Below are 27,431 nucleotides of genomic sequence, written 5' to 3'. Positions count from 1 at the left end.
AAATTCCAGGACTAACCAGGCTCTGGGTTTTCCAGACCATATTCAGGAAGGGGTAGGCAATAGCATAGAGTGGACAGGACATGGGTGTTGAGGTCAAGAGAGTCAGCTACCAATTTGTCACTTACTCTTCTGACACTGGGTAGGCACTTTAACCTGACTAAGCTTTTATTTTATTATTTGAAAAAGGTGGGGGGAAGGAATTAGTGATCTGTCACAGCTCACAGTAAGTGGCAGATGCTTGATAGCCAGCAGCTATAACAGCAGTGAATTAAATAGGCAAATGTCCTGGGAACCAGAAAAATCCTATCATCCTACTCTCCAGGGAGAGATTTTCCCCAAAATCTCTTTCAAATAAGCCAAATAAGAGCTCAGCTCAGGCCACTTGGGGCCTGCTTCTTCCTCTGTAAAATGGAAATAATTAGACCCACCTGGTAGGACCCTTGCAAGGATTAGTTAAGTTATGTGTGTAAACTTTTCAGCACAGATCTTGGCACATAACAATTGTCAAATGACAAAATTATAAGAAATCTAGTTTAAAGATCTGAATGATCCCTCATTTGTGACTCTAGATTGGCCAACACCTCATTTTATTAGATAGAATGAGGGTTTTGATGAGTTCGAGCAGAGGAGATTGACTTTATAGACAGAAAAATGGTGAGGAAAGCAGAAACAGAACAACATGCAAATCAGTTATTTCAAAGTCTCTTTTCTTATAAAGGCTAAAGTAGAGGGGACTTCCTCATTGTGCCGATCAAAACTAACTTGTGTGAGTATTTGGCTACTATCTCTCTCTCTCTCTCCTGATTTCTGGAAAGGTCAGATAAAACTTTCGTTTGGACTTGGTGACCCGAAACTTCACCACGTGTAACTCCATTTTGGTTGGTCTGTGGGACCCGGAGCAGGAGCTCAGTACAAACCAGTAGCCTCCTATAAATCATATTTAACACCCTTATTTTGTTCAATAAAAGGTGATAGATCTATTGTTACTATTGTTATTAACTTAGACTCCAGGGCTTTATTCTCCTGGTGCATACTTCTCTGTGTAAGGTAGAGATACTTTGGAGAAGTCAGGGATTTCTTGTTGGTACCAAATGCAAAAGATATAATTCTTCACCCCAGAAGACCATTCAAAGCAATATAAATGCTCCATCCCTGGGCAACTGCAATTAAACGTTAGCGGCGTCAGGAAATTCTTTAAGAATCACTTTGAAAAACATGACAGGGGCTGTAGACATAAGCATTTATGCTCCAGTTCAGGGCTGACTTCCACCTGAACCACTGCCTGGAGCAGTGTGTAAAGGAATAATTGCTGAGGGGAAGGCACCAAAACCTCCCACACTCATCATGAGGATGTGGCTCATCATGGCTGCTCCCACCAGGCCTTAGGCAGAATTGCCAATCAAAGGTTCTTTGACTGCCTTTCAACTACTGTTTTTATTAAGTCCCTCTGTCTCCAGATGCTCCAACCCTGCCTTTCCATGACCTTCAGGCTGGACTCTGTTGAACCCAACTCCACCAGAGGGTAGAATCCCTGACTTTCTGAAAATCCTTTGTGCCCCCAATTTTCTCTCCCTGCAGAGGAATGGGCAGGAAATGGGGGCCCAGATGAAGCTCACAGCACCAGCAGGCCTCCTTCCTCCCTGCTCCACCCACCTTCTAGAAGCCACTCTCCATCTGTGGCCCCAGGTGTCACACTAACCACTTTTCCAGAGTCTCACTAGCCAGCCCACCTTAGATACTCCATCCTCAGTACAAATTCCCAGGCAGTTGGTCAAGAGGAAGCAAAGAAGCTTCAAGAAGGTAAAACTTCCCACCAGCCTTAGTCTTCCTGGGGAATTTTTGCATTTTAGAGAATTCATTTAAGCCAGTTAGGATCAAGGATTACAGGAAGTAAGCAAGAACTTAATGAATGAAGCAAGCTAGTAAAAACATTCTTTCCCCTTGAAACAGGTAGTCTCATGTTTTTAAATTTAAAAATGTTTTAATTAAAGACGAGAAAGATTTAATTGCCCCCTTCGATCTAATAAGAAAAACGTGACGGTAAGCATGAAATGACAAGTGACAATAGACAATGCTTCAGTAATGAGGAGACACCTGAGAGAAAGATGAAAATGTCCACAGTCCCCAGAGGGAGACTCCACTCCTCAGCTCCAGCCACAGTACCAATGGCAGGTTCCAGAGTCTAGCCATCCCAGGACCTTTATCTGGGAAGGTCAGGTGTGGCTTTCTGAGTGGCTTCCTACGGTGCCAGTTGTTAAATATTTAACACACACCTCTTTCAAGTGGTAACAAGAGGCCATTGTTTCCAGCTCTTCTGATTGTTCAAGAAAAGGCAGAAATCCAGATCTGTTTGCAAAACAGATTTAAGTGTTGGTAACACATTTAAATTATTTGAACACATGCTGGTCAAACAAAACACAACTATAAGCTAGATTTATTCTATGGACCCTGATGCTGTGACTTCTGCCCTAACAGATGTATTATATGAAATACAAGGCAGGAAAGTCTTCCAGATTTTTCCAAACGAAAAACGGGCTCTACGATTCAATCTGTCTCTTTTCAAATGTTGCTACTTTCTGAATGTGCATTTCTTAACAACAGCAGTATTAACATTTGAGGCTAGATAAATTGTCATGGTGGGGCTGTCCTGTGCTTCGTCGGATGCTTAGCAGCATCCCTGGCCTCTACTCAAGAGATGCCAGTAGTATAACATCCCCAGTTTGACAAACCAAAATGTGTCCAAATGTCTCCTAGGAGACAAAATCAACCTTGGCTGCTCTAGATAAAAGGAGGATCTTAGAGAATGAGTTTAGATTCATTATAATGTAGTAGATGTTTATGAGAACCAAGTTGTAGAGGGATAATAAGATACTTATGAGCAGGTCTAATGCATCAACCAATTTATCATTAAGAATTTACTGAATATTCACTCTGTTCTATTGGGGGAGGAAATGTAATTTTTTTCTCAAATCTCATAAATCTGTACCCATAATTTAGAGACAAAAGGTAAACTAAAGAGAGGCAAATAAGTAAGTTCATTAATGTGTGCCATGGACATCGTTGGGGAAAAACCTCCACGAAAGGTAACTCAAAGCCATGGCTTAGAACTCTGGCTTATATAACATCTTCAACAAAGAACATCAAATTTTAGAAGAGTAACAAGACAAAAGCCACTTTAGGCTTCCAGAGGTAAGAAACTGTGGGAAGGTAAATATATGGGGAAACTATTTGTAGATAAAGGCTAATTAGTAAGGTTGATTATGTAGATTCTTCTGATGCAGTCCCCAGCTGATGGGGGTCTCCAGTGATCTCCAGTGACTCACTTTTGTCCTTCCTGGTAGACAGGGAAGGGGGGGACATCTTTACAAGTTTATGTCTTGCCTTCAGGGACCCGGGGGAAGGCTGGGAGTTCTTTTGCATCTGCTTCTTCTTAACTGTCTTTAGCTCAAGGGACCCTTCACAGTGGGGAGGCATGTTCTGGTCCCCCACAGTCCAGTGAGCAATGAACCAGGGATAAGGGAGAATATAAAAGAAATACAGGCTCTAGTTCCAGGTTTAGAATCATGTTTAATAATTTGCAATTTTTTAAATTGAAATACTAAGGACAACCATATGAAGAAAAATCTGCCTTCTAAAGTGTCACTTGACCTTGTTATTCTATCAGCACTTAAATTAGACCAATCATTTGCTCTGTGACCATGAACACATTGTTAACCATCTCTATTTCTCCTTTCCTCTTCTATAAAAGGGGGTGGATAAGAAAAAACAAATTTTGAGATTCTAAATTAATTACAAGGGCTACAGTTGCTCAAGCCAAACCAAAAAAAAAAAAAAAAAAAAAAAAAAAAAAAAGCCCATTTCACAATCCCAATGCCTGTTAAAACCTTCACTCATATCCCATCCCCATCCCCTAGGAACCACCTCATCCTGCTTACAGCCCCAGCCAGTTCAGACCCAACCATCACTTTTGCCTTATGGACTGTGCTATCCCAAAGCTTTCCCTATTTTGCATTGTCCTGCCCTCTTATCTATAGCCAAGGTAGGTTCAAGGTCAACAACTTGGACATTTCTTCTCCAAATTTTTGTTATAAATATATTTGTAGCTTTAGGTTCAATGGACACTGTTCCTGCTACTATCTTAAGTCCTGCTGCTGGAAGTTGCAAGAGCTTGTCTCTGAACCTTGACCTTGTCTGGCTACATCTGTAACAGCTCAATAAATCCTTTATTCCAGAGATCCCCTGATCTCAAGAGTTTTGGCTCAATAGGGTCAACCAGGACTTACTTTGTGGACCACAAGGGAGGTGAATCAGGCTCATAAGTACTGGCCCGCGGTGGGTCAGGAGAGGTGAATTTCCCTCTGCTTCACTTTTTAGAGAGCTGAAAACCCTTTCCTGTCAATGTTCCATTTGATTAGGGTAATATACCAAAAGTTGTTCAGACCCTTCAGGGTCAAGATAAACATACCTCTCCTCCCTCTTCTCCCCACAACTTCCTTCCTGCCCGGATAGTTTGTTTTAAAATACTTTCCTGTGTGTTGTGTAGATTTACAGTTAGCACTATGTATTTCCATGTTCCATTTTTATAAATTCAACCAACAGCTGACGGAAAATATTCAGAAAAAAAGACTTACATCTGTACTGAACATGTACAGACTTCTTTTTTTGTCATTGTTCCCTAAACAATGTAGTTTAGCAACTCTTTGCATAGCATTTGAATTGTATTAGACATTATAAGTAATCTAGAGATGATTTCAAGTGTAAGGGAGGTTGTACATCAGTTTTCTGTGAATATTGCACCATTATATAAGGGACTTGAGCATCCTTTGAGATTTTGGAGTCTAAGAGGGATTCTGGAACAAACCCCCCCATGGATATGGAGAGGTGAGTGTATTTTTCTACATTCAACACTATGCATTTCTCACCTACTATTTTGACTGGGGAGCTTCAGGCCTCTAGCCCTGGATCCAGGACATGGGGAAATCAATCACCATGTGGGGAGGGGGACAGGGCCAAGCAGTGTACTGGCCAGCCCAGGACTTGAAGTCAATGCTACTGATCTACCTGGTGTTTCCTTCAGAGCCTTTCAGTGGTGATTGAGGTCCTCCTGACTCATGAGCTGGGCTCCTGATAACAGTGTTCAAATGTTAACACCTCAGAATACACCTCAGAACTTTCCAGTATGCTGTACCATTTCACGCCCTGTTTCCTGAGTGTTTTTCTTCTGCCTGGAATGACCCTTGCACTCTCAGCCCCTTTCAACATTATCCTGTTACATGACTTGGTGATCATCACCCTGTGAAGCCTCCCTTCCCCCACCTCCAACCCAGGTAACAAGGCAAGAATTTCTCCTCTTTGTTCCCTAAGTCTCCATGTCTTCTCCAACTTCATTAATGCTTTTGTCCATGTCACCCTCTTGAAGACAAAGTCTATGGCTGATTCACATTTCTCTCTAGTGTCCAACACTGACTTTATACATGGTATCTCTTTAGCAAATGTTTGATGAACAAATGAATGAATAAATGAGTGAATCTAAATTTTGCAGAGCACTAGGCTAAGTTGCCACAAAGTAGACAGGAACTCTGAAGAAATAATCTCTTAGGCTTCCTTTCCCTAAGTCTAGAGTTAAGGTTTTTCATTTAGTCACTATGATGCTGAGCAAGAAAGTCCTAATTGACGCTGAAAATAAAAATCCACCCCCTGAGTATCTATGATTATGAGCCTCCCAGAGTACCTTTTACAGAAGTAATCTGGAGAACCCTGAGGCATGCTGGTTATTGGCATGCTGGCTTCCTGGGAAGACCTGGGCTGACTTGTATTGGACTCCTGGGTCTTGTACAAACGTGTTGGTGGACCCTTAGTTTGCTAAGGAAGATATTAAGGTTCCTTGAGGAATACTTTTAATAAAGTATTCAGAGAACTCATTTAGACACCAGTAGTGGGGACCATGGTTTCAGTATCCCATCGGTTGAGTAGGGAAATGAGACTTTTGCAAGTGGTCCATTCAAATAACATCAGTTAAAGTCTAAGTGAAGACTCTGTGCTAAGTTTCTTACATGGTGCTTAAATGCTGCATGCAGCTATCAGGAGTCCTTGGCTCCTTCGGTCAAAGCCTATGGTTACAACAGAAGATTTTCACTTTGTCTTTAAGAATCTGTCAGGTAGATATATTTGTCATTCTCCAACCTAAACCCCAAATGAGAAAAACATCTGGCAGAGAATAAAGCCACATTATTCTCTCCCTCGGAGGAGAAAGTAAATGCTGCAAACCACAAGAAGTGCTACTTGTCATTTCCCCAGGGTTTGGGTTAAATCTGACACCTGGGGGATGTTACTCAGTGACAGAGTGCCTGCCAAGCATGTGCAAGGCCCTGGGTTCAATCCACAACTCTAGCAAAAAGGAATAGATCCAAAACCCCAGACTTCCTTCCCATTCACCCCACTCCAATCCCACAGAGTGGAAGTTAGCCTTGTTTCTTCAGTTAACAGGGCTAAGTTGAGCTCACTTGCTTGTTTCTCTCTCTCTCTCTCTCTCTCTCTCTCTCTCTCTCTCTCTCTCTCTCTCTCTACCATTAGAGCTAAACTCTGGGAAGTAAATAAAAATTATCATTTGAGCTCAATGGAAAAAGTTTGGGAAGGGGCAGCCTAATTTATTATCAGACTTATCAGTAACGATGATTAAACTGTATGTGAAGATTCTGTGATAAGTTTCTTACATGGTTTTCTTCCTTTAATCCTCACATCAACCTAAGAAATAAATCCCCATTCATTTACTGAATTAGTAAAAAGTGAAAGCTGAGGACAGTTTACAAAGATTTGACAACTCAAAGAATGTCAACAAGGAGACAAGTAGATGTTTTTAAATTAGCATTAAAAAATTCATGAGCTGGGGTGTAGCTCAGTGGTGGAGTGCTTGCCTGGAATGTGTGAGGCACTGCATTCAATCCTCAGTACCACATAAAAATAAACAAAAATCACACTATTTTTTTAAAAAATTCTTAGCAACACTTTGTTCTCCCAATTAGAAAGTTAATCACTCTGTTTATTACTTTGATTCCTTCAGCAATAAATGACTGACTGACTCAGCACCTTTGTCTTTCACTGATGGTGTAGACCAAGGTTCAACAAGCAATGATCTCCAGACCAAATCCAGTCCTCCACCTGAGAACGTATAGCCAGCAAGCTAAGAATGCTTTTACATTTTTAAATGGTTGGGGGAAATAAGGGATATCTTTGATGTGGTTTCCAGGTGCATGCTCAGTTGTCTGTGCGTGTATGTGTTATCTGACTGCTTTGCAAATACAATGGCAGGCTTGAGGAGTTGTAGTAGGGAGCCACAAAGACTAAAATATTTACTCTCTAGCTCTTTATACAAAAGCTTGCCAAGCCCTCCTACATAATAAACTTCAAGCCTGTACCTATTCAAATTATTCCTGATTTTGAATTCCAAATCTGAAAATGTGCTTTGCTGTAGTTTTTTTGTTTTTTGTTTTTTTTTTGTGTGTGTGTGTGCTGGGGATCAAACCCAGGACCTTGTGCTTGCAAGGCAAGCACTCTACCGACTGAGCTATCTCTCCAGCCCTTTTTTGTAGTTTAAACAAGACAATATTATTTCTTTGAAAAACATCCTGTAACATAACTCTGGAGAATAAGGTAGACACCATTATCTGAGTAAGAGTCACTTGGGATCAGCAGTATAAATTATGTAAAACTTAGAATCCTAAGAAAACTAAACATCTCCCTATTTAAAAGTTCACCTAACATACTATTCCTTTAGCCTAAATACAGACATCAGCTCAGTCCCAGTCAATGTTTGGTTAATTTTGAGATAGTCAAAATAGAAGGTTCCAGAGTTTGTCCTGTAAGGTCATGAAGAAGAACTCCCAGTGACTGTGAGCGCTCTGCCATCTCTGGTGCAAAGCCTCATTTTTTGCATTAGCTTTAGCATGATTCTTGTGGAAGGAGAACAGACAGTCCTTCCTGTCAGGGCTGGTTTCCTGGATGTGAGACTTGTGCATTTGGAAGGGTTCATGCTTGCTTTAATGCTTTGCTGTTGACTCTTAAAATTCTTAATGAATTTTGAGTGAGATCCTGCATTTTCACTTTGTACAAGACCCCACACATTCCTTACGTAGCCAGTGCTGCTTCTTCTATACGCAGTAATAAGCTCCCACAGCAGTTTAGGAAAGAAGGAAAGTAAGTTCTCACATAACAAATTTTTGGCCTATCCCCACAGTATAATGTATGGCAGAATCCTGTATGCACTCTCTTGCTTGGTTTCACCTACGAGTTATGTGAATCTGAGGGAGATGCTTACCTCCTCCGAACCTCTATGCTCTCAGCTATAAACTTGGCTGATAATTTGTACTCTATCTTGGGGGGGTTGTTGTGGAGGGAAAATGGGGCAACACAGGCAAAAGAGTGCACTTGGTAAACTGCTCCCTTATAGAAATGCCAAGCATGCTTTCCTTAGGTGAGGATGAGTCAGAGAGATGCTAAAGGGAAGGGAAGGGTCCAGAAGGTTTTCCAGGGGGCTCAGAGTGATCTGGTAACTGTTCTCCTGCGGTGCCTTAAACCAGTCTCACACAGTAGCCTAAGCAATTTCCAAAATCACAAAGTCTTGCTTACATTACCACCCAGCTTAAAAACCTTCAGTGGGTCCTCTTTATATATATATACACATATACATATAGTTTATTTTAATGGCAAACTTACAGGAACAGTACAGAAGACAGACAACATTGAAAACATGTACTTGCATGCTGGACAACTCAGAAAAGTATAGTGAACTGTATGATAAAAATGCTACACACACCATTTAGTTGCCATCAATAAGAAATTTACTTGTTTTAAAAAAATCCAAATGCTGACATTGTCCAGGAAATTTTTAAGTTTTACTTATAATAGTTATAAAGTCGAACTGCTGACACTTGTTCACTGAAACATTTTGACTTGCATTTATGCTTTACATCCCAGTATTTATATTAAAAATTCACATGCAAATGAAAATGGGAAAATGGCCAATAACTGATTTTATGTCCCCTATTTTTCCACTTGCAATCATATACTTAGGTACCTTTTGACCCCATGGGGGAAAAAACTAACGTTCAGAACTACCAATAACAGGAAGAGAAAAAAAATTTTTTTTGAGAATGAAATGTTTCCCATCATAGTGAACTCTTAAGCACATTCTCCATGTATGCAGAGTGCTGGCTGGATGCCTGTTGGCATAATTGTTACACAGTTGGCATGGATAACACACAGGTTGTTGTCTTCAAAAGGGCCAACCAGATAGGCCTCACTTGCCTCCTGCACAGCACCAATAGCTGCACTCTGGAAGCCCAGATCTGTTTTGAAGTCATGAGCACTTTCACTCACCAGACGCTTAAAGGGGAATTGGCAAATCAGAAGTTCAGTGGACTTACCATAATGACTAATTTCACTGAGTGCCACAGTACCAGGCCTGTAACCTTGAGGTTTCTTCACCCCTCCGGTAGAGAGCGCACTCTTGCGAGCAGTTTTTGTAGTCAGTCACTTCCTGGGTGCTTTACCACTGGCCGATTCGTGGGCAGTCTGCTTTGTATGAACCATGGTAGAAAGGTGGCCTCACTTATCCCTCTTTTTCTTGGGCTGGAGCTTGGCAAGCTCAGTGGGCCCTCTTTGCCTTTAGGAAGGACTAGGGGTCTTGTAACCCAAACTATGGAACCTAAAGTAATTCTCTCTTTAAAAAAATAAATAAATAAAACTTTATTTTTATTCATTTATTTATATGTGGTGCTGAGAATTGAACCCAGTGCCTCACACATGCTAGGCAAGTGCTCTACCACTGAGCTACAGCCCCAGCTCATAATGTTCTTTTATGCTAAAAATAATCTCAAATAAAGAATAACCTGAATAAATGGTATAAAAAGCAACCCAAAAAGGTCTGGGTCATAGCTGTCTAAGCACATTGTTCCACTTACCTTTAATCCCCATGAGACCGAACACCTCAAGAGAGGCAGCCTGGTGTTGGAACAATGGCCTAGAACAATGCCTGGCATAGAGTAAATGTAAAGGAGAAATTAAAGCTACACTTGGACATAGGCAGCTGGAGGTTATGCCTTCCTCTGCTACCTCTTAGGGGTGTGACCTTGGGCAAGTCACTGAACCTCCTTTTCCTCTCCTAGCTGTGAGGATTAACTAAAGCAATACATGGAAGTGCCTGGCATTAGGTAAGAAGCGCATGTGTGATAGGTGAACGTGATAGTCAGCTTTCCATCACTGTGAAAAATGCCTGAGGAAATTAACTGAGAGGAGGAAATATTTACTTGAACTCCTGGTTTCAGAAGTGTCAGTCCATGATGACTTGACTCGATTGATTCTGGGGCTGTTAGCAGAACATGAGGGCAGGGAGGGTACTGGAGCAAAAATGCTCACCTCATAGGGGCTGGGAAGCGGGGGAGGGAGAGAGAGAGAACATACCCTTCAAAGGTTCCCCCCATCCCTGCCCGTGGCCGACTTCTCCAACTAGGCCCCACCTCCGAAAGATTCCACCACCTCCCAATAGCATCAGCAGCCAGAACCAAGCCTTTATCACATGAGCCTTAGGGGATAGTCCTGATTCGGTGAATCAATAAATTATAGAATCTAGAGACACGTGTATCAGTATCTGTAACCTTGCTAAAACAATGTGCAATGAATCATTTCATCCATGAATAATAGACAAATGGATTATAATGCAGTTAATATTATTATGGTTGCCCACCTGTAATTCCAGCAGTTCAGGAGGCTGAGGCAGGAGGATCTAAGTTCAAAGTCAGTCTCAGCAATTTATCAAGGCTCTAAGCAACTCAGCAAGACAGTCTTTAAATAAAATATTCTTTAAAAGAGCTGGGAATGTGGTTCAGTGGTTAAATGCCCCTAGGTTCAATCCCCGGTACAAAGAAAAAAAAAAAAAAAAAGATTATTATTGTTAAATTTCTTTAACAACTAGACTTGAAATTTCTAAAAGTAACTTGATTTCAGATGCTAATTTTGATTTCTCTGTCATTTTTTGCACCTCTTTCCTATGAGAGTACCATAAATCACCAACTTTAAAAAATAGAAACAGGTTGGCCTTTTAGCTCGATAGTAGAATGCATCCTACACAAGGGCCTGGATTAAATCCCCAGCACTAAAGAAAGAAATTCCCTTTTCAGTTTTCCCTTTCATACCCTTTCAATTCTTTTGAATGTTTTATACTCTGAGAGGGTTATAGTTATCTTGTAGTTCATTTGTTTTGTCCAAAAGGACAATCCCTATATGAAATGTGCGATACTACTTTGTGTTTCTAAATTGGGGTCCTTCTCTAGGGTAAACCATTTCTTCCCAGAATCTCACCTGGTGGTCCCATTTTACCATTTTGGGAATGTGGGCCTATCAATTTCTTTCAAGCAATTGACATCCCACCAAAGGAAATACACATACAGTTTCGCCTACTTTATTTTCCCAGAGGGCTTGTGTACCCTGTGAAGTTTATCCTTGAGGATGAGTGGTCTCAGGTTAAGAAGCCCTGCCCTTAGACATGGATTACTAGAAAAGCTCACGTGGGTCCCTTCAACCCTTTCATCTTCCCAATATAGTTGCACTTCCATGGGGGAAACTTGGCACAACTGAAAGGACTCATATTATACTCGTGGAATTTGAGTTTCAGGCTCTAGTGACAAATAAGCCATAGAAAGTTCAGGGTCAGGAATAAGCCATTACTTATTTTTTATATTTATGGTGTGGTATATTTATTGTTTTGACATTTTCTAACACAATTATGGTTCAGAATCCATCTGCCCCAAACCCCCAGATCAATGATATAATAAATGGAATCCTGACTAAACAAGTTTGTAACCCAGAATCATGAACATAAAAATGGAGACAACCCAAAGGTTAACATGCTGTTGTTTTACAGGAAGAAAATTCATATTATATCAGTGAAGTGGAAGCCTATTTGACCGTCTCAAATCCAGGTTGGTACTTGGAGAATGGCTGTTTGAGCAGTCATGATATTATGCTTCTGGTTAGCTCATTTTTTTATATCATTGAATCTGCTAATCTTTAATGGTGCTTTTTAAGAAACAAAGTGAGGAAGTAGCCTATAAGAGAATTCTGGGGGAATTTGCTACCTGTGTGCACTTCCATTTATCCATCTGCTTCTGGAGGAGGCTGGACCAGATTATGTCAGAGACCATTATCAGGAACAGTAACAAGTTTAGTGACTTTTCACAGATTAGCTCTCGAAAGTGAAACAGGGAAGGGAAAACTTTACCTCTTGCCATGCACCACTAAAACACAGGAGGCAGGCTAGTGAGAGAAAAAGAGGTTTTATTCAAAACCAGCTCTGAGGAAGATAGAGATCTTTCTGTCTCAAATCTCCATCTTTCCGGGACTCAGGGGAATGGAAAACTACTTTTTTTTTTTTTTTTTTTTTTTTTAACCACTGAGTTACATTCCCAGACTTCCACCTCCATTCTCAGTATGAAAAGTTCAGAAGTTAAAAAAAAAAAAATGGAGTTTTTAATTTCAAAGAGGATGTTTCAGTAGAGCAAATTATTCTGTACTCTTGGAATCTTGAAAATCAAGGTAGGTGACAAAGCCCATCTGTTTTAGGCATTGGGGATCCTTAATTATTCAAACTGATAGCTCCTGTACTCATGGAACTTACATTCTAGAAGGGGAAAGAACACTACAAAAGACATTAAATTACAAGACATGATTAAAGGCTGGTCCCTTCTGTGAGCAGTGGAGAGGGATGGAAAGCTGTTTCTGATCAGCCTTAGGGAACCCTCAGGGGAGGAAGGCAGCTCTGAAGAGTGAGCTTTGAGCAGACATCACAATTTGGGGATATTGGGGCCTGAGCAAGCTCTTTCCAGCTGCACTGGCTCTGTGGAGCGAGCTTACTACAGTGCATAAGGACCAGGAGGGCACCAGTGTCCCAAGAGGGGGAACTCACAACCCATGAGGTCTGGGGGATGATCAGGCTGGAGCACTCAGGGCCTGTGTGCAAGGCAAACTGAGGACTTTGGATTTATTCTGAAGCATGAAAGGCTTCTATGGGAGGATTTGGTGTAGGGAAATGCTTTATCAGACATATGCTTATAGTTCGCTTTGGTGGCTGTATGAAGAATCACCCATGGCGGACTCCTACAGTGCTCTCTGCTGGAGAGGTCATCCTTCCATCTAGTCCAGTGAGTCTTCTCCCAAAGGTCCCAGATGTTTCCCCAGAAAGCCTGCTCTTAGATAACACACCTGTATTGAGCCCCTCCTCTGCCCAGGCACTGGATTTCATGTCTGTTTTCTCCTTTTCAAAGTTAGTCCTTTGGACTACCTTAAATGTAATTTTATTAATTAAGAAACTAACTCTAGGCTGGGGATACAGCTCAGTTGGTAGAGTGCTTGCCTTGCAAGCACAAGGCCCTGGGTTCAATCCTCAGCTCTTAAAAAAAAAAAAAAAAAAAAACTTACTCTAAAGAAACTTACCAAAAATGTAAATGTGGGGTAATGTTTATTTAAAATATTCACTGTATTTTGTTGATATTGTTTGGGAGAATTTTGTTGATGATTATTGGTTAAATATAAGCAAAATGCCATATTGACAACTCATTTTCATGTACATTACTCAGACCTGTCTCATCTAGGCTGGGGAATAAATATGTGAATGCTAACATAAATTAACTAATGTTATCACTAGGCGTGGACCAGATTTTCGCTAGTGATAGGGTAGTCATCTCTTAAGAGGCAGGGGAGGGGAAAGTCAGACCAGAAACTAATTTAGATACTGATGAAAGGGAAATATGATCGCAGGTCCCGATGATCAAGGCTGAGCATTGGCAGCAGGAGCTGTGGTGACACTGGTTGTGATGATGGCATTAGTAGTAGCAATTAGTTGTAGTCACAGTAGTAATGACAGTTGCACTTTAAGTGGGGATGGTGATAACAGACTATCCCAGGTGCAGGGTGGCGCGCGATCGGGATCATACGATACAATAATGTGCACAAATTTCACAGTAGATTCTTTCCCACCTGCAGAAGGAAAAGAGCAAGATGCAGTCGTTTGAGAACGAAAGACTGTTGAATCCTCTCTTAGTCACAGGTTACTCCTGGTCATATGCAGGAAACATCCAGGGCATCTGCATATAAAAATGCAGAACTTAATGCCAACTTGATAACTGATCACATGGCTATTTCTCACTATAATGGCCAAGGAGACTAGACAGTTGGGTTCTCTGGCCAACAAGTTTTCTCCCATTCAAGAAGCCTGACAATGGGCAGAAGGGTGCTTGACAACTATGGAATTAGAGCAAATAAAGCTCATTATATGATTACAATGCTTAACCCCATCTGCCTCCCTGAAGAGGGTGCACCTGTCACAAGACAGGACCCATCCTTGAGCACTCTACCAAGTGAGTCTGCTGGGGTGCCAAGGGCCAGCAGGGCACCAGTGTGTCCAAGAGAAGGAGCACACAGCCAAACAGGTCTGAGGGACAATCAGGCCAAGCATAGAGGGCCTGTGGGCAAGGCAGGCTGAGGACAGCACTCAGAAGGGAAGAGACGGGCCCTCCCCTTCTCAATGTTTCCATGGGTGGGTGTAACATCCTTTCCTGCTGAATTCTTCCTCCTACTATATTATACGCTCAGCCAGTGATATGCAAATGCTCCATTTGCTGACTTTGCCTATCTCTGCTCTGAGTCACTTAGGGTTCATGTGACTGTCTGAGAGCAGTCTTCTCTTATTATTAACGTTTTTGTGGGCACCTCTCAAGCATTGACAACCATCCCCAGTGATTTAAAATAACTGGAGGAAATATTTCCCAAAGTTCTCACTTCAGGGTTCACACATTTCTGCGAGACATTTTCCCTGTACTCCAGAGTCCCAGAAAAAGGGTATTTTTTAATGAGGAGAAGTTGGCAGGACCCTCAGAGAGCCATATCTGAAGGAAGGCCTTCAGTGTGGCATGTGGGCAGCCCAGCAAGAGCTGGGACTCAGTAGAGAAAGGGCAGGATTCTTGTATATCTGTATTTCAATTTTTCTCTTCAGAGAAAGTTTACAAAGGCGTGAAACGTGCCGTGGTGATGTTCGAGACAGTGGTTGGGCATTCCTTCAAGTGTGTGAGTGAACAGAGCCTCCAGCTGTCTCCCCAGCTTCAGCTGAAAACAATGAATGTCCAACTTCAAGCCTTCGACTTCGAAGGAGACCACTTTGGAAATGGTAAGTTAAAGGTTCATCAAGCTACAAACGTAGGATTCAGTTCCAAGTCATGTGCTGTCTGACAGTAAGGGGCAGGAATCCCATGAGCTTGCTAGAATAGAATGATCCACAAAGCTCTGAGGGCCGAGTTCCTCTGACTGTTCTCTCTTCAAAACCAGATGCCTTACTCCATGCACATCCACAGCTCTCTCCCAGCAGGATGCATTCAACTGATATTCTCACTCATTTAAACATGCACACAGTCCATCAGGAAGCACATCTGTGACCTCCCTTATACATACTGCTGAGCACTGGGGAACTCAGGCATGTTTGGAAAATACTTTAAAGGTCCTGAATATTAATGATTGAAGCTTTCAGAATAGATTCTTTCCCACATGCAGAAGGAAAAGAGCAAGATGCAGTAATTTGAGAAAGAAACTCTGTTGGATGCCCTCTTCTCGGTTGCAGATTGTTCTACCGGGCAGTATTTCCTCATAGTTAGTTTTAGTTTCCATCTAACTTCTGCTTTGGGTTTGAACGACCACAGGCAGAGCTTGCATGATGCTGTCCAGGAGGGAAATCAGTCCTTGGACAAGGGCCAGGACCAGAGCAGGGTGACTTTCCAGAAAAGTTTTTCTCCCCACCCAGAAAGCAGGATCACAAGGTTTCCTACATATGTCCGGAAGGTCATGAACTTCAATTTCTAAAATATCCCTCACGTGAGACCTCAAAAGTCTTATATAAGTTCTTCTCAATTATCTGAAATAGGTTAAGCCAAAAGTTTAACCATATATTAAATTTCTGTAATAAGAATCTGATTTCACGTTGAGTTCCACTATAAAATTAAAGATGTGTCTAGCAGAAAATACCTACCGATGTAGAGGGAAGCATTTAGCAGACAAAGGCATCAGGCCTTGCTCCCTCAGGGCCCTGATTTCTGCAGGTGTTACAGTCCCTGCTCTTGGTTTGGCCCTCTGCCACAGAACTCAGGTTAAATAGTAAAATTTGCCCCACTTTGTCAGCTGGTCTCAAAACTTCAAATGTTGGGAAAGTATTTCTTCTAAAGCACATGATGAAGGTTTGACTGTGACTAATCATGTGAAATTAAAATAAGGCCCACACTTGCTCATCTTCCCCATCAGAACCTCCGCATGGCAGGAAGTGAGCAGGGCTGGGGAATCAAGCCTTTCAGGAACATACGCCTGGCTCCTGTTAGCAGTGCTCACAAGCAGATGGAGAAAAACTCTTTTCTTGACTTTGTTTTCCTAAAACTCACTGTTCATTGGTGAGTCCTCAAGCAAGAGACACCAGTTATCCTTCACTCCTCTCTCCCGCCCTCTCACCAAATGCTCCCAAGCCCTACTGATTCTACTGCCAGAGTATTCTCGTTTACCCCACCATCACTGCTGGAGCTCAACTCCAAGTTCCTAGTCTTTGCTAATCAACTCTGCCTACATATGGACAAATGGGAAGATTGATGTCATTCTTAATATAGTTTTTGTGGGTCTTTTTTGTTTGTTTGTTTGTTTGTTTTGTTTTTATGGTACCAGGGATTGAACCCAGGCGCACTTCACACTGAGCCTCATGCCCAACCCTTTATTTTTTAAGACAGAATCTCACTAAGTTGCTTAGTGCCTTCCTAAGTTGCTTAGTGCCTTGCCAAGTTGCTGAGGCTGGCTTTGAACTTGCGATCCTCATGTCTCAGCCTCCCAAGTCACTGGGATGACAGGTATGGACCACTGTGCCCAGTGTAAATGGTATTTATCAGAGAATGAGAGACGGTGATCAAAAGGAGCAGCCAGTGTGCAATAGGGTGCTAAAAAGACATGTGCAAAGGCTATTGAGTTACAGAGGAAGATGTGATTGACACAGCATTGATGGCAGAGGGAGAGTGGGGTTAGGGAAGTCTTGGCCAATGGTTGACATTTAAATGGACTCAAATAACTTGGAGATGAATCCAAAAAGTATAAAAGTTCAGCCTTGTCAAAGAAAATGGTCACCCCAAACCATAGCTCTGACCTCTGCACTCACACCTCTTCTGCCTGTGACCCTAGTCTGCAAGAAGTTTTCTTTTGCTGTCTTTACATTTACTATTTTTGTATATACACTTTTTTTTATTCCTTAAATTTTCTGTCATCCAAGGAACACCATGTTTCCCCTTTAAGAAGCAAAGAGTTTGAATAGAAAACTTTGGTGCAGGAACCCATTTCTGAGTTGGAGAACCCAGCTCCAGGGCTCGTCTGGATTGAGAGTTAGGACATGACTCCAGTCATCACCCTCTAGACCAAACCAGTGTTTCCCAAAGCTGGATCTGCGTCCCAGTTGCATTAGAATCCCCAGGTCCCACCTCAACCCCACTAAATTACATATTCCTGGGCATCTGGCCTGTGGATTTACAACTGAATAAACTCCTTAAGTAATTACCAGCCCTACACATTTCAGATCCGCTATATTGATCCTTTTCCTTCCGTTTTCACCCATCTGTTGTCTGAGGCGACAGGTGGGAGGCCCAGAGCTCCTCACTCCCTCAGTTTCCTTCTCCCTGACGCTGAGGCAGACACGGGCAGTATCACTTCCCAGCTTTTGTGGCCAGCCTGTAACACCTGTTACTCTGACTTCAATTACAGCGGACGAATGCTTCAGTGACAGAAACAGGAGAGAAATCCCTGTGGCCGTGGGCCTGAGTATCACAGGACTGCTTGTCATCTGGCTAACAGCATGCCTGGTGGCCAGAAAGAGGCCCAGTAGAGGATATGAACGCATGTAAAGTCCCACCTTCTTCAAAATGTGCAGGGTGACAGCCTTGGGACTTCCAGCTTAATATTCAGTCAGAAGTGAAAGACTGACCTTTCTCTTTGCCTGTCCCACCTTCCCAAGCTGGTTAGGAAGCCCAGTTTTCCACTAGAGGGCCATCAAAGGGCTGTCCAGAGGGCAACCCCCACCCCACTTCCTTCAGCCATGCCAGCTGGGCCTAAGGACCACCTTCCAAATGTGAATAAGATAGGGCTGGCTTTAGGAATCAGGGGCAAAAGATGGAGGCGCAAGCAGTGTGCTTGGGAGAAGAAGAAAGCAAAAACCCAGAGGGAAGATGGTAGGGAAGACACTTTCAAACTGCACTGATTTTTCATATATATATATATATATATATGAATGAGTGGGGAGTACCAGGGATTGAACTCAGGGCACTGGACCACTGAGCCATATCCCCAGCCCTATTTTTGTATTTTATTTAGAGATAGGGTCTCTCTGAGTTGCTTAGCACCTCACCATTGCTGAGGCTGGCTTTGAACTTGGGATCCTCCTGTCTCAGCCTCCTGAGTCGCTGAGATTACAGGTGTGTGCCGCCACGCTCAGCTTCTTATATATTTTTAAGAATATTCTCAATATCCAGTTTTTTTCTTCAATATTACTTTAGGAAATTCAATCCATTTCAAAATAGATTATAAAGAGACTTTAAACTCCTGGATTTTATCCTAATTCTGACTTCCTCAAATTATAAATGGTCTCAATATCCTATCATTTTAAAAAGACATTCTGTACAATGTATTATTATTTAAAAAAATAGAAACTGCCCAACATTTCACTTTTTTAATGTAAAGCATATACCAAAAATCTTGGCAAACAAAAGAGCTATAATAAATGCTAGTTCTTCAGTTTCTTTAACTTCATTTGTTGTCTGTTTTCTTAACACTTTTTTTTCTGATTTGTCTTTCTTCGATGCTATTCTCTTCTTGTATATTTATTGATCTGGGCTATTTCTGGAAGAGAGCTAGGAAAGGAAGAAGAGGTTGACCTATCTAGATCATGACCCCCTTTGCTTCTTTACAAACATTTATCAAAAAAAAAAAAAATTATAAGCCAGTAAATTCCTGATTGGGAGTGATGGATAACTGGGGGATAACATCCTATTAAAATAAGACTTAGGATGTTATTCATGGTTTTTTATTACACTGAGCATTTAAATGTGAGAGTTGGTTTTCAGTTCAGAAAAAAAAAAAAAAAAAGAACATAATGGACTTCCAGATGTTCTTAACTGATTTTACTAACAGGAAGTTTCTTTCTTATTTTCTCCATCTTCCAAGTGTGCCGCTCTGTATTTCTAACAGGAAGTTTATGAAATTCAGCCACAGCTCTGTAATTGCTGCTTATCTAGGAAATGCATGGGCTCTCTTTAAAGGTATTTTAGCTCTCTCCTCTTTCTTAGAAGTGAGGTAGTAGAGAGGGCACTCAACTTCAAGAGAGCCTGTTGAGCCTCTGAAGACTGAAATTCGGAGTGTCAGGAAATGCCTGTTTCCCCCTTAAAACAGGAGATATTGACAGAAATCTGGGATGTGAGGGCCTGGTGTTCCCCACAGTGACTCAGGGTTAAGAGCAAGGGCTTGGCTTTGGAGAAACTTCTTCTCTCCTCCCTTGAATAGGCTTCTGCTGCAGGCTCCCTTGTGGGCGGGGTTAAAAGCACTTGATAGATTCTAGAGAGCAGAGGACGAGGTGTTTATTCCCTGTGCCACTAACCACCCTGCAGAATAACTAAAGTAGATTTAATCTTCTAGGATGTGGCAGTTTCTTCCACAGCAGATGGAAACCAAAAGCAGAATTTAACCTTAAGAGTAGCAGGATAGGGAGTTCATACAATTTTAATTTTCCTTTATAACATCTTCAGTGAGTTCTTTAGGCAATGGTGACTGCCTGGACTCTTGTTATCTATCCCCTGCTACCAACACACATTATCCTTAACATTAATTTGAATTGACATGGCAGTAACTGCAAAGAGCAGAGGCTTCATATGAATGACCAATAGAAATGCTTGGATATGTTCTGTACACACAGTTCTGCCCACTTTCTGTGGTGGAGAGTGGAGGGGCAGCAGAGCAGAGCTCCTGACCCTGCCTTCCTCTCCATCCTAAGAAGTCTACAATGACAGAAGAAAAATTCTGTGAACGCTTGCTTCCATTCCATTCTTGGAGGAAACGAGTGGTTGCTTCATCTTCTCCCTTTACTGACCTAGTAGAGTGACAATAGTTCTTGGAAAAAACAGGAAGAGTGACCACAGGGACTGATGGGAGTGAACTGGGATGCTAGCCCCAAACCAGAGGATATCTTCCAACTGTAGCTAGTTCCCAGGCTACAAAAAAGGAACGTAGAAACCAAATATGTAGCTCAAAAGGAACCACTGACTGATCTCATAGGTAATGAGAAAAAAAAAAAAAACACAATTTGCCTAAATGCATAATTTGCATACTTTTCCTATCATAGGAAATTTAATTTCTGAACCACCAAGCAAGTACAAGCAAGAACTGCATGGCCACTATGCAAAATTACTGTAACAAAACAATCAGAAGACTGTTAGGAAATGATACTATCGAAAGGAAGGAGGGTGTGCTAATTTGCTAGGAATGCTAATAACAAAGTACCAGAGACTGGATGCCCGAAACAACAGGAATTTATATTCTCACAGTGCTGGGGGCTAGAAAGCCAAGAGCAAGGTGTCAACAGTGGTGGTTCTTCTGAGGCCTCTCCCCTTGGCTGTAGATGGTCCCAATCTTCACAAAGACCTATATGTCCTTTCTTCCATACTATGTGTCCTAATGTCACCTCCTTCTAAGGACACCATTCATATTGGATTGGATTTTACCCCAATGACCTCATTTTAACTTAATTTTTAGAGACACTGTATCCTAATATAGTCGTGCTCTGTGGTTCTAAGGGTTAGGACTTCAATATATGCACGGGAGGAGGAGATAGACTGTGATAGAGAATAGAAATGGGCACAGTTGACAAAATACAAAGAAAACTCCAGGAACAGAGAGAAATCCCTGACAATTGCTTTTTGCTAAGAATCACTTGAGAAGGTAATTCTATGTAAGCAGATTTCAAAGATGATAATGTTAAATGAAAAAGTAAGATAAAGGAACATTTCACTTCTAAGAAAACAAATTGAATATCAAAGCAGCATCTCTATATAATATACAGAAACAGCAAGAACAGGATAGATAAGACTGAAATATCATTTTCATGGAGAGAATGACTGAGATAATCACAGTTAATGTAGATAAAACCTCATTATTAAAGCACCATATGGAAGTTACTAGATATAGACGCTATTCAGACCATCCAGCATAATGATAATCGGTACCTCTGAGATAGCTCAAAAATAGAAAGAAGATATAGTTGAAGATTCAGTAGAATTTTCTTGAGATAAGTAATTGAAGCTGGGATTGAAAGAGCACAGAATTTCTGTGTATCACAGAAAAGAACTGACATAGAAAGTCTGGGATATATCTGAAGTAAGCGTAGAACTTATAGGCCTTATGGGGGGAAAAAAAAAAGAGAATCACTTATAAGGTGAGGAGTTAAAGTTGGCCTCAGATTTCTTCACAGTACAATTTAAAGCCGGTAAACAATGAATCAGTGTTATTAAGTTTTCAGGGAAAGAAAATGTAATCCGAAAGTAATATTTAAGTATAAAGACAATCACCAGATGTCTTCAATCATGAAACAAATCAAAGGATGCAGGCAGCATCAATAAGCCATTCTAAAGGTAATGCTTGGTAGTGAAATTTAGCCAGATAGGAGGTGAGCCATAAGATGAACAAGGAAACAAGCAAATAGTCTTCAGGAATAGGAAAGTCTCATACACACACACACACACACACACACACACACACTCACACACACACACTAATGCTGTTGAACATTTTATCTATAGAAATATAAAAAAGTACTAAAGAATTATGAGTCTGGGAATATAAACATACCTTGTCATATATGATATTATTTTTGTACTTGTTACTAATTATAGCATTATTTGCAATAGAAAATGTTGGCAAAAAAAAAAAAAAAAAAAGATCCATTAACTGGGAACAGATTAAAAAACTATGATATCCCCGAACAAAATACCAAATAGCTATTTAAAAATGAGTCTGCTATATATGGATAAGGAAAAATATCCAAAATATATTGTTAAATCAAAAATTATAGTTCATAATATTGAGGGAAAAAAGGAAAATAAAAGATTTTTTTTCATTTTTGTTTCTTTGTGCACAAAGAAACATTGGAAATACACATAAGAAACAAAATATTGGAAATACATATGAGAAACTAAGAAAAGTAGTTGTCTAATGGGGATGGGACAGAGGTGGAAGAGGAACTTCTCAATGTACAGCATCTTATATCATTTTAACTTTTTAAGTAATCTGAATGTATTCTATCTTCACAACACATTTTTTGAAGACTATGGAAATCATAGTTACCAAATAGAACTGAAATGTTATTAGCCTGAACAGTGATTAAAAAACAATAATATAATTATTCAAAATTCGAGTTGGACAAAGGAGATGGAAGAAAATCTATTAATACTAATGTTTAAAGATGATTTCAACAGATAATGTTTAAATTGGAAACAGGGTTCAGAAAACTCGTGACTGATTTATTTCATAACCTCAATGCATTTCATAATCATTTAATGTGTATTTCATAAACTCTTTTTTGAACTTTAAAGGTGCCCTTTATAAAACAGGACTTCCTGTGACAAAGAACCATTGTCATTCAATAATTCCTCCCACTAATCATCTTAGTGATTTTCTTCTATTAAATTTGAGTGAAATCAAAATCAACGGCTTTAGTAAAATAGCACTTATATGATCCTATTTTAATAAAAGTACTTTTATTCATTTTTCTACCCATAAATTCATATAGTTTTAAAGAAAGATACCTGAAACAATGCTTGTTCAAGTTACAACAATTTCTGGGTGGGTAGTTTTGAGGTAATAGGTTTTAATTTTTTATTTGTATTTTCTTAATTGCTTTAATCATTTATAGTGAGTATAGATTATTTATTTAAAATAGAATGATTTTTATTTAAGAATGTTCATGAGCACACACACTTTCACAGAGGAAGCAAATGTCTACAAAGATTTATAGTGATTAATTCAAACCAAAGGTAGTGATTAGATAACTACTTTTCTTTGTATACTTCTCTGCACTTTAAATATATTTAAACAGTGTTAAACTAAGTATTTAACAGTTTAAAAAATAATAGAAAGTAAAATTTGCCCTCCTCTTCCATCCCAGTCCTTTTTTCAAGTCTTTGTGTATCTTTTCACATTGGGTACACTGTACAATTGTTTGGATTCATGGGATACTTTTGGGGTCTTAGGGAGCTTCTGGTTTCCACATGAAGAGCTTCCACATTATATTTTGAGGGCGGAGGTGCAGGACCTTGTGCATGCCAGGCACACACACTACCACATTCTTTTTAGTGACCACATTATATTCCATTGTAACAGTATCAGTTTAAATTTTTGATAGATTCTCATAAAGTGGAAATTGTCACAGTACATCTTTGTGTAGTTGTATGAATATCTTTTGATTAGCCAGTGCTGGGACTCAAACCCAGGGCTGATTGGGTTTGATGAACTCATTTACCACAGAGCTACATTCCCAGTCCTTGAACATATGAAGTCCTGAAAGTGCAATTATTAGATCAACAAGTATGTGCTTTACATATTGTTTTTAATTTTTTAATTTTTCAGCTTGTTTTAATTTCTTATCAAAATTCTTTTTTATTTATCTACAAGTAACTCAAGTCTCATTTACTCCAGAGGCTTATGAAAAGCAGCATTTTTCTGTTCCATCCTTGACAGACAAAATACTTTTACTATTTTTAACAGTTTCCTTTGGTATTTATCTCCATAATTCTAAAAAAAATTTTAGAAATTATATCATGACATTTCTTTTTTTTTCATATTTTTTTAATTGTACAGGGACAAAATACCTTTTATTTTTATGTGGTGCTGGGGATCAAACCCAGTGCCTCACAAGTGCTGGGCAAACAATCTACCACTGAGCGACAATCACAGCCCTCAGGATATTTCTTAATTGTTCAGTTTCCTGCTATAGCAGGTAAAGGATTTACGGTAATATCACTATTTTTAGTTAATTAATAAGGGATATATAATTATAATTACATAAATATTGTCCACTGACAAATCAAATAGTGTAGTACAAGTACAGTTTCTTTCTTATGTTAATTATCTTTTTTCTGAAATCTCTAATTGCCTTTCTCTCTCCCCTGACCTCTCTGTATATTTTTTTCTTGAACTTCAGGTACATATGAGTAGGTGAATGATAATCATTGGTTCAGGACACATCTCACACACACACACACACACACACACATCTTATTTTAGATAAGATGTGTATGTAAGATAGATAAGATATATCTACATGTATGTATCTTATCTATGAGTAAGATATATAGTTCTCCATTCATTTGCTCTTTTCTCCCAAACTCTTTATTACATTGAGTATTCTATCAAGTTCTCCTTAATCCCAGGCCCTTCCATTCTTCTTCAGCCAATATTGATTAATCTGTGACCTAATTGTATTTTAAATGGATTGAATAGATACTCTCTGATGGAATAAAGAAAAAAAGTGTTGACAAGTTTATAAACTTTTGCTTTCAAATCTTTTTTTTTTTTGCTTTTAATTAGTCTTTTAAAAAAAAAAAGTTGAAAGTGATACAAGGAAACCTTAGGAGTGAATAAAAGGTTTTAAAAAGTGGATAAACGTCCCATGTTTTCAAGAGCTCATCTAGAATCCTGTGACACAAATTGTAGGAACAATCCACTTTTCAGGAAGTACACCTGGAATTACTTCTTGTCCAGTCCAGTTCAGGAAATAGAGCTAACAACAATTGACTATTAATGGCTCAGAAGAAAAGGTTATTTTACTTAATCATCCAATAATTTTATATATTAATATCTTACTTTATAAATGAGAGAATTATAAAAGTAACTTACCTGAGATAACAACTAATTAACCATGTAATTTAAGCTAGGGATATAGCTCAATGGTAGAGCATTTGCTTGGTATGCTGAAGATGCAAACTCCGCGCATGTGCACAAAGATCGGATGTGTTCAACTCCAACACCCACGTTCTTTCCACTCTCCTTTCTGGTCTGTCGTCACCAAACCTTACCTACTATATTGTATTTGTTTTCTCTCTTAGTGGATGAGTGTTCATCTGACTACACAATTGTGCTTCCTGTGATTGGGGCCATCGTGGTTGGCCTCTGCCTTGTGGGTATGTGTGTCTATACAATCCGCCTAAGGCGTCAATCATCTGGATACCAGAGACTCTAATTGGTGCCCAAGGGAAATGAAAATAATGGAGGTTAGAGAATTCTTTCATCATTTCCTGGATGTTGGGGGCTTAACTTAGGATGGGGTTCTTCCAATGATGTAAACCACCATCTTCCTCCAAAACCAAGTCAACTATTTGTGATTTAAGTTCAAGCAGCACGTTTTCTAAATATTTCACAATTTCTAAATATTGCTCATCTCATGACTTAGTTATTTAAGAGTATTTTCTACCTTTCTTCAGAATATTGTAACTAACAACAATTAAGATATATTGAATCAACATAATCATGTGAAGTGGCATGTGCCCCCAAATTATAAACAAAAGTGTTGATTGTAATTAATGCTACCTGTGTTTGCATTGAGAATTTTATTTTACCCTTGATCTTTTCCATGTAAAAAATTGCTTTTGCTTTGTCTATCAAATGGACTTTCAGTGCTTTTACCATCTGTGTTTATTTGATGTACATATGCATTATGGTACTTACCTCTTTTTCCAGTTTAAATTTTCAAAAAAATAATCAAAAAAGAATAACATACCTCAGGTTGTCTAGGGTTTTTTTTTATCTTTTAATTTTTTACATACTGCATTTTGATTCATTGTACACAAATGGAGTACATCCTTTCGTTTCTATGGTTGTACACAATATAGATTCATACCATTCATGTAATCATACATTTACATAGGGTAATGATGTCTGTCTCATTCCACCATTTTTTATATCCCCCTCCCTCTCATTTCCTTCTACATAATCTAAAGTTCCCGCATTCTTCTCTCCCTCCTCACCCCCCACCCCCATTATATATCATTCTCCACTTATCAGGGAAAATATTTGGCCTTTGGTTTTTTGGGATTGTCTTATTTCACTTAGCATGATATTCTCCAATTCCATCCATTTATTTGCAAATACCATAATATTATTATTCTTTATGGCTGAATAATATTCCATTGTGTATATATACCACAGTTTCTTTATCCATTCATCTGTTGAAGGGCATCTAGGTTGGTTCCACAATCTAGCTATTGAGAACTGAGCTGCTATAAACATTGATGTGGCTGTGTTACTGTAGTTTGCTGATTTTAAGTCCTTTGGGTATAAACCGAGGAGTGGGATAACTGGGTCAAAAGGTGGGTCCATTCCAAGTTTTCTGAGGATTCTCCACACTGCTTTCCAGAGTGGCTGCACCAATTTGCAACTCCACCAGAAATGTAAAAGTGTGCCTTTTTCCGCACATCATGCCAACATCTATTATCATTTATGTTCTTGATAATAGCCATTCTAATTGGAGTAAGACGGAATCTTAGAGTTGTTTTAATTTGCATTTCTCTAATTACTGGAGATGTTGAAAACTTTTTCATATATTTATTAATTGCCTGTATGTCTTCTTCTATAAAGTGTCCAGTTCTGTGGGTTCTTTGTATTTTTGGTGTAGAGTTTTGTAAGTTCTTCATAAAATTTGGAGATAAGTGCTCTATCTGAAGTGTGTGTAGAAAAAGATTTTCTCCCACTCTGTAGGCTCTCTCTTCACGTTCTTGATTGTATCCTTTGCTGAGAAAAAACTTTTTAGTTTGAGTCCATCCCATTTATTGATTCTTGCTTTGATTTCTTGTGCTTTGGGAGTCTTATTGAGGAAGTCTGATCCTAAGCCAACATGATGAATATTCAGGCCTACTTTGTCTTCTATTAGGTGCAGGGTCTCTGGTCTAATTCCTATGTCCTTGATCCATTTTGAGTTGAGTTTTGTGCAGGGTAAGAAATAGAATCTTAATTTCATTTTACTGCATATGGATTTTCAGTTTTGCCAGCACCATTTGTTGAACAAGCTATCTTTTTTCCATTGTATGTTTTTGGCTCCCTGTCTAGTATAAGGTGACTATATTTATGTGGTTTTGTCTCTGTGTCTTCTTTTCTGTACCATTGATCTGCCTGTCTATTTTGGTGCCAATACCATGCTGTTTTTGTTACTATTGCTGGGTAGTATAATTTAATGTCTGGTATTGTGATACCTCCTGTTTCACTTTTTCTACTCAGGATTGTTTTGGCTATTCAAGGTCTCTTGTTCTTCCAGATGAAGTTCATGATTGCTTTCTCTATTT

The 27,431-nt window shown here is 39.7% G+C and overlaps 1 protein-coding gene across 2 annotated transcripts in view; it reads left to right on the top strand.

Moving 5' to 3' along the window:
* The window catches only part of Lamp3 (lysosomal associated membrane protein 3), a 35,030-nt gene extending 9,098 nt beyond the window's left edge, over positions 1-25,932 (top strand). Inside the window, exons 4-6 of one of the 2 annotated variants that reach the window (XM_047565055.1) lie at positions 11,918-11,975; positions 15,044-15,214; positions 25,203-25,932. In XM_047565055.1, coding sequence (XP_047421011.1) covers positions 11,918-11,975; positions 15,044-15,214; positions 25,203-25,336 — 363 coding nt within the window. In that variant the 3' untranslated portion in view covers positions 25,337-25,932. Of the gene's footprint in view, positions 1-11,917; positions 11,976-15,043; positions 15,215-17,820; positions 18,438-25,202 lie in introns of those variants that run through there. The other variant, XM_047565053.1, reaches the window with a different exon arrangement.
* Positions 25,933-27,431: the final 1,499 nt, after the last annotated feature.

This window comes from Sciurus carolinensis, chromosome 9 (genome assembly GCF_902686445.1).
Source record: "Sciurus carolinensis chromosome 9, mSciCar1.2, whole genome shotgun sequence".
Classification (NCBI taxonomy): Eukaryota; Metazoa; Chordata; class Mammalia; order Rodentia; family Sciuridae; genus Sciurus; species Sciurus carolinensis.
The sequence above is the reverse complement of the archived record's forward strand: the minus strand, read 5'-3'. Positions and strand labels throughout refer to the sequence as shown.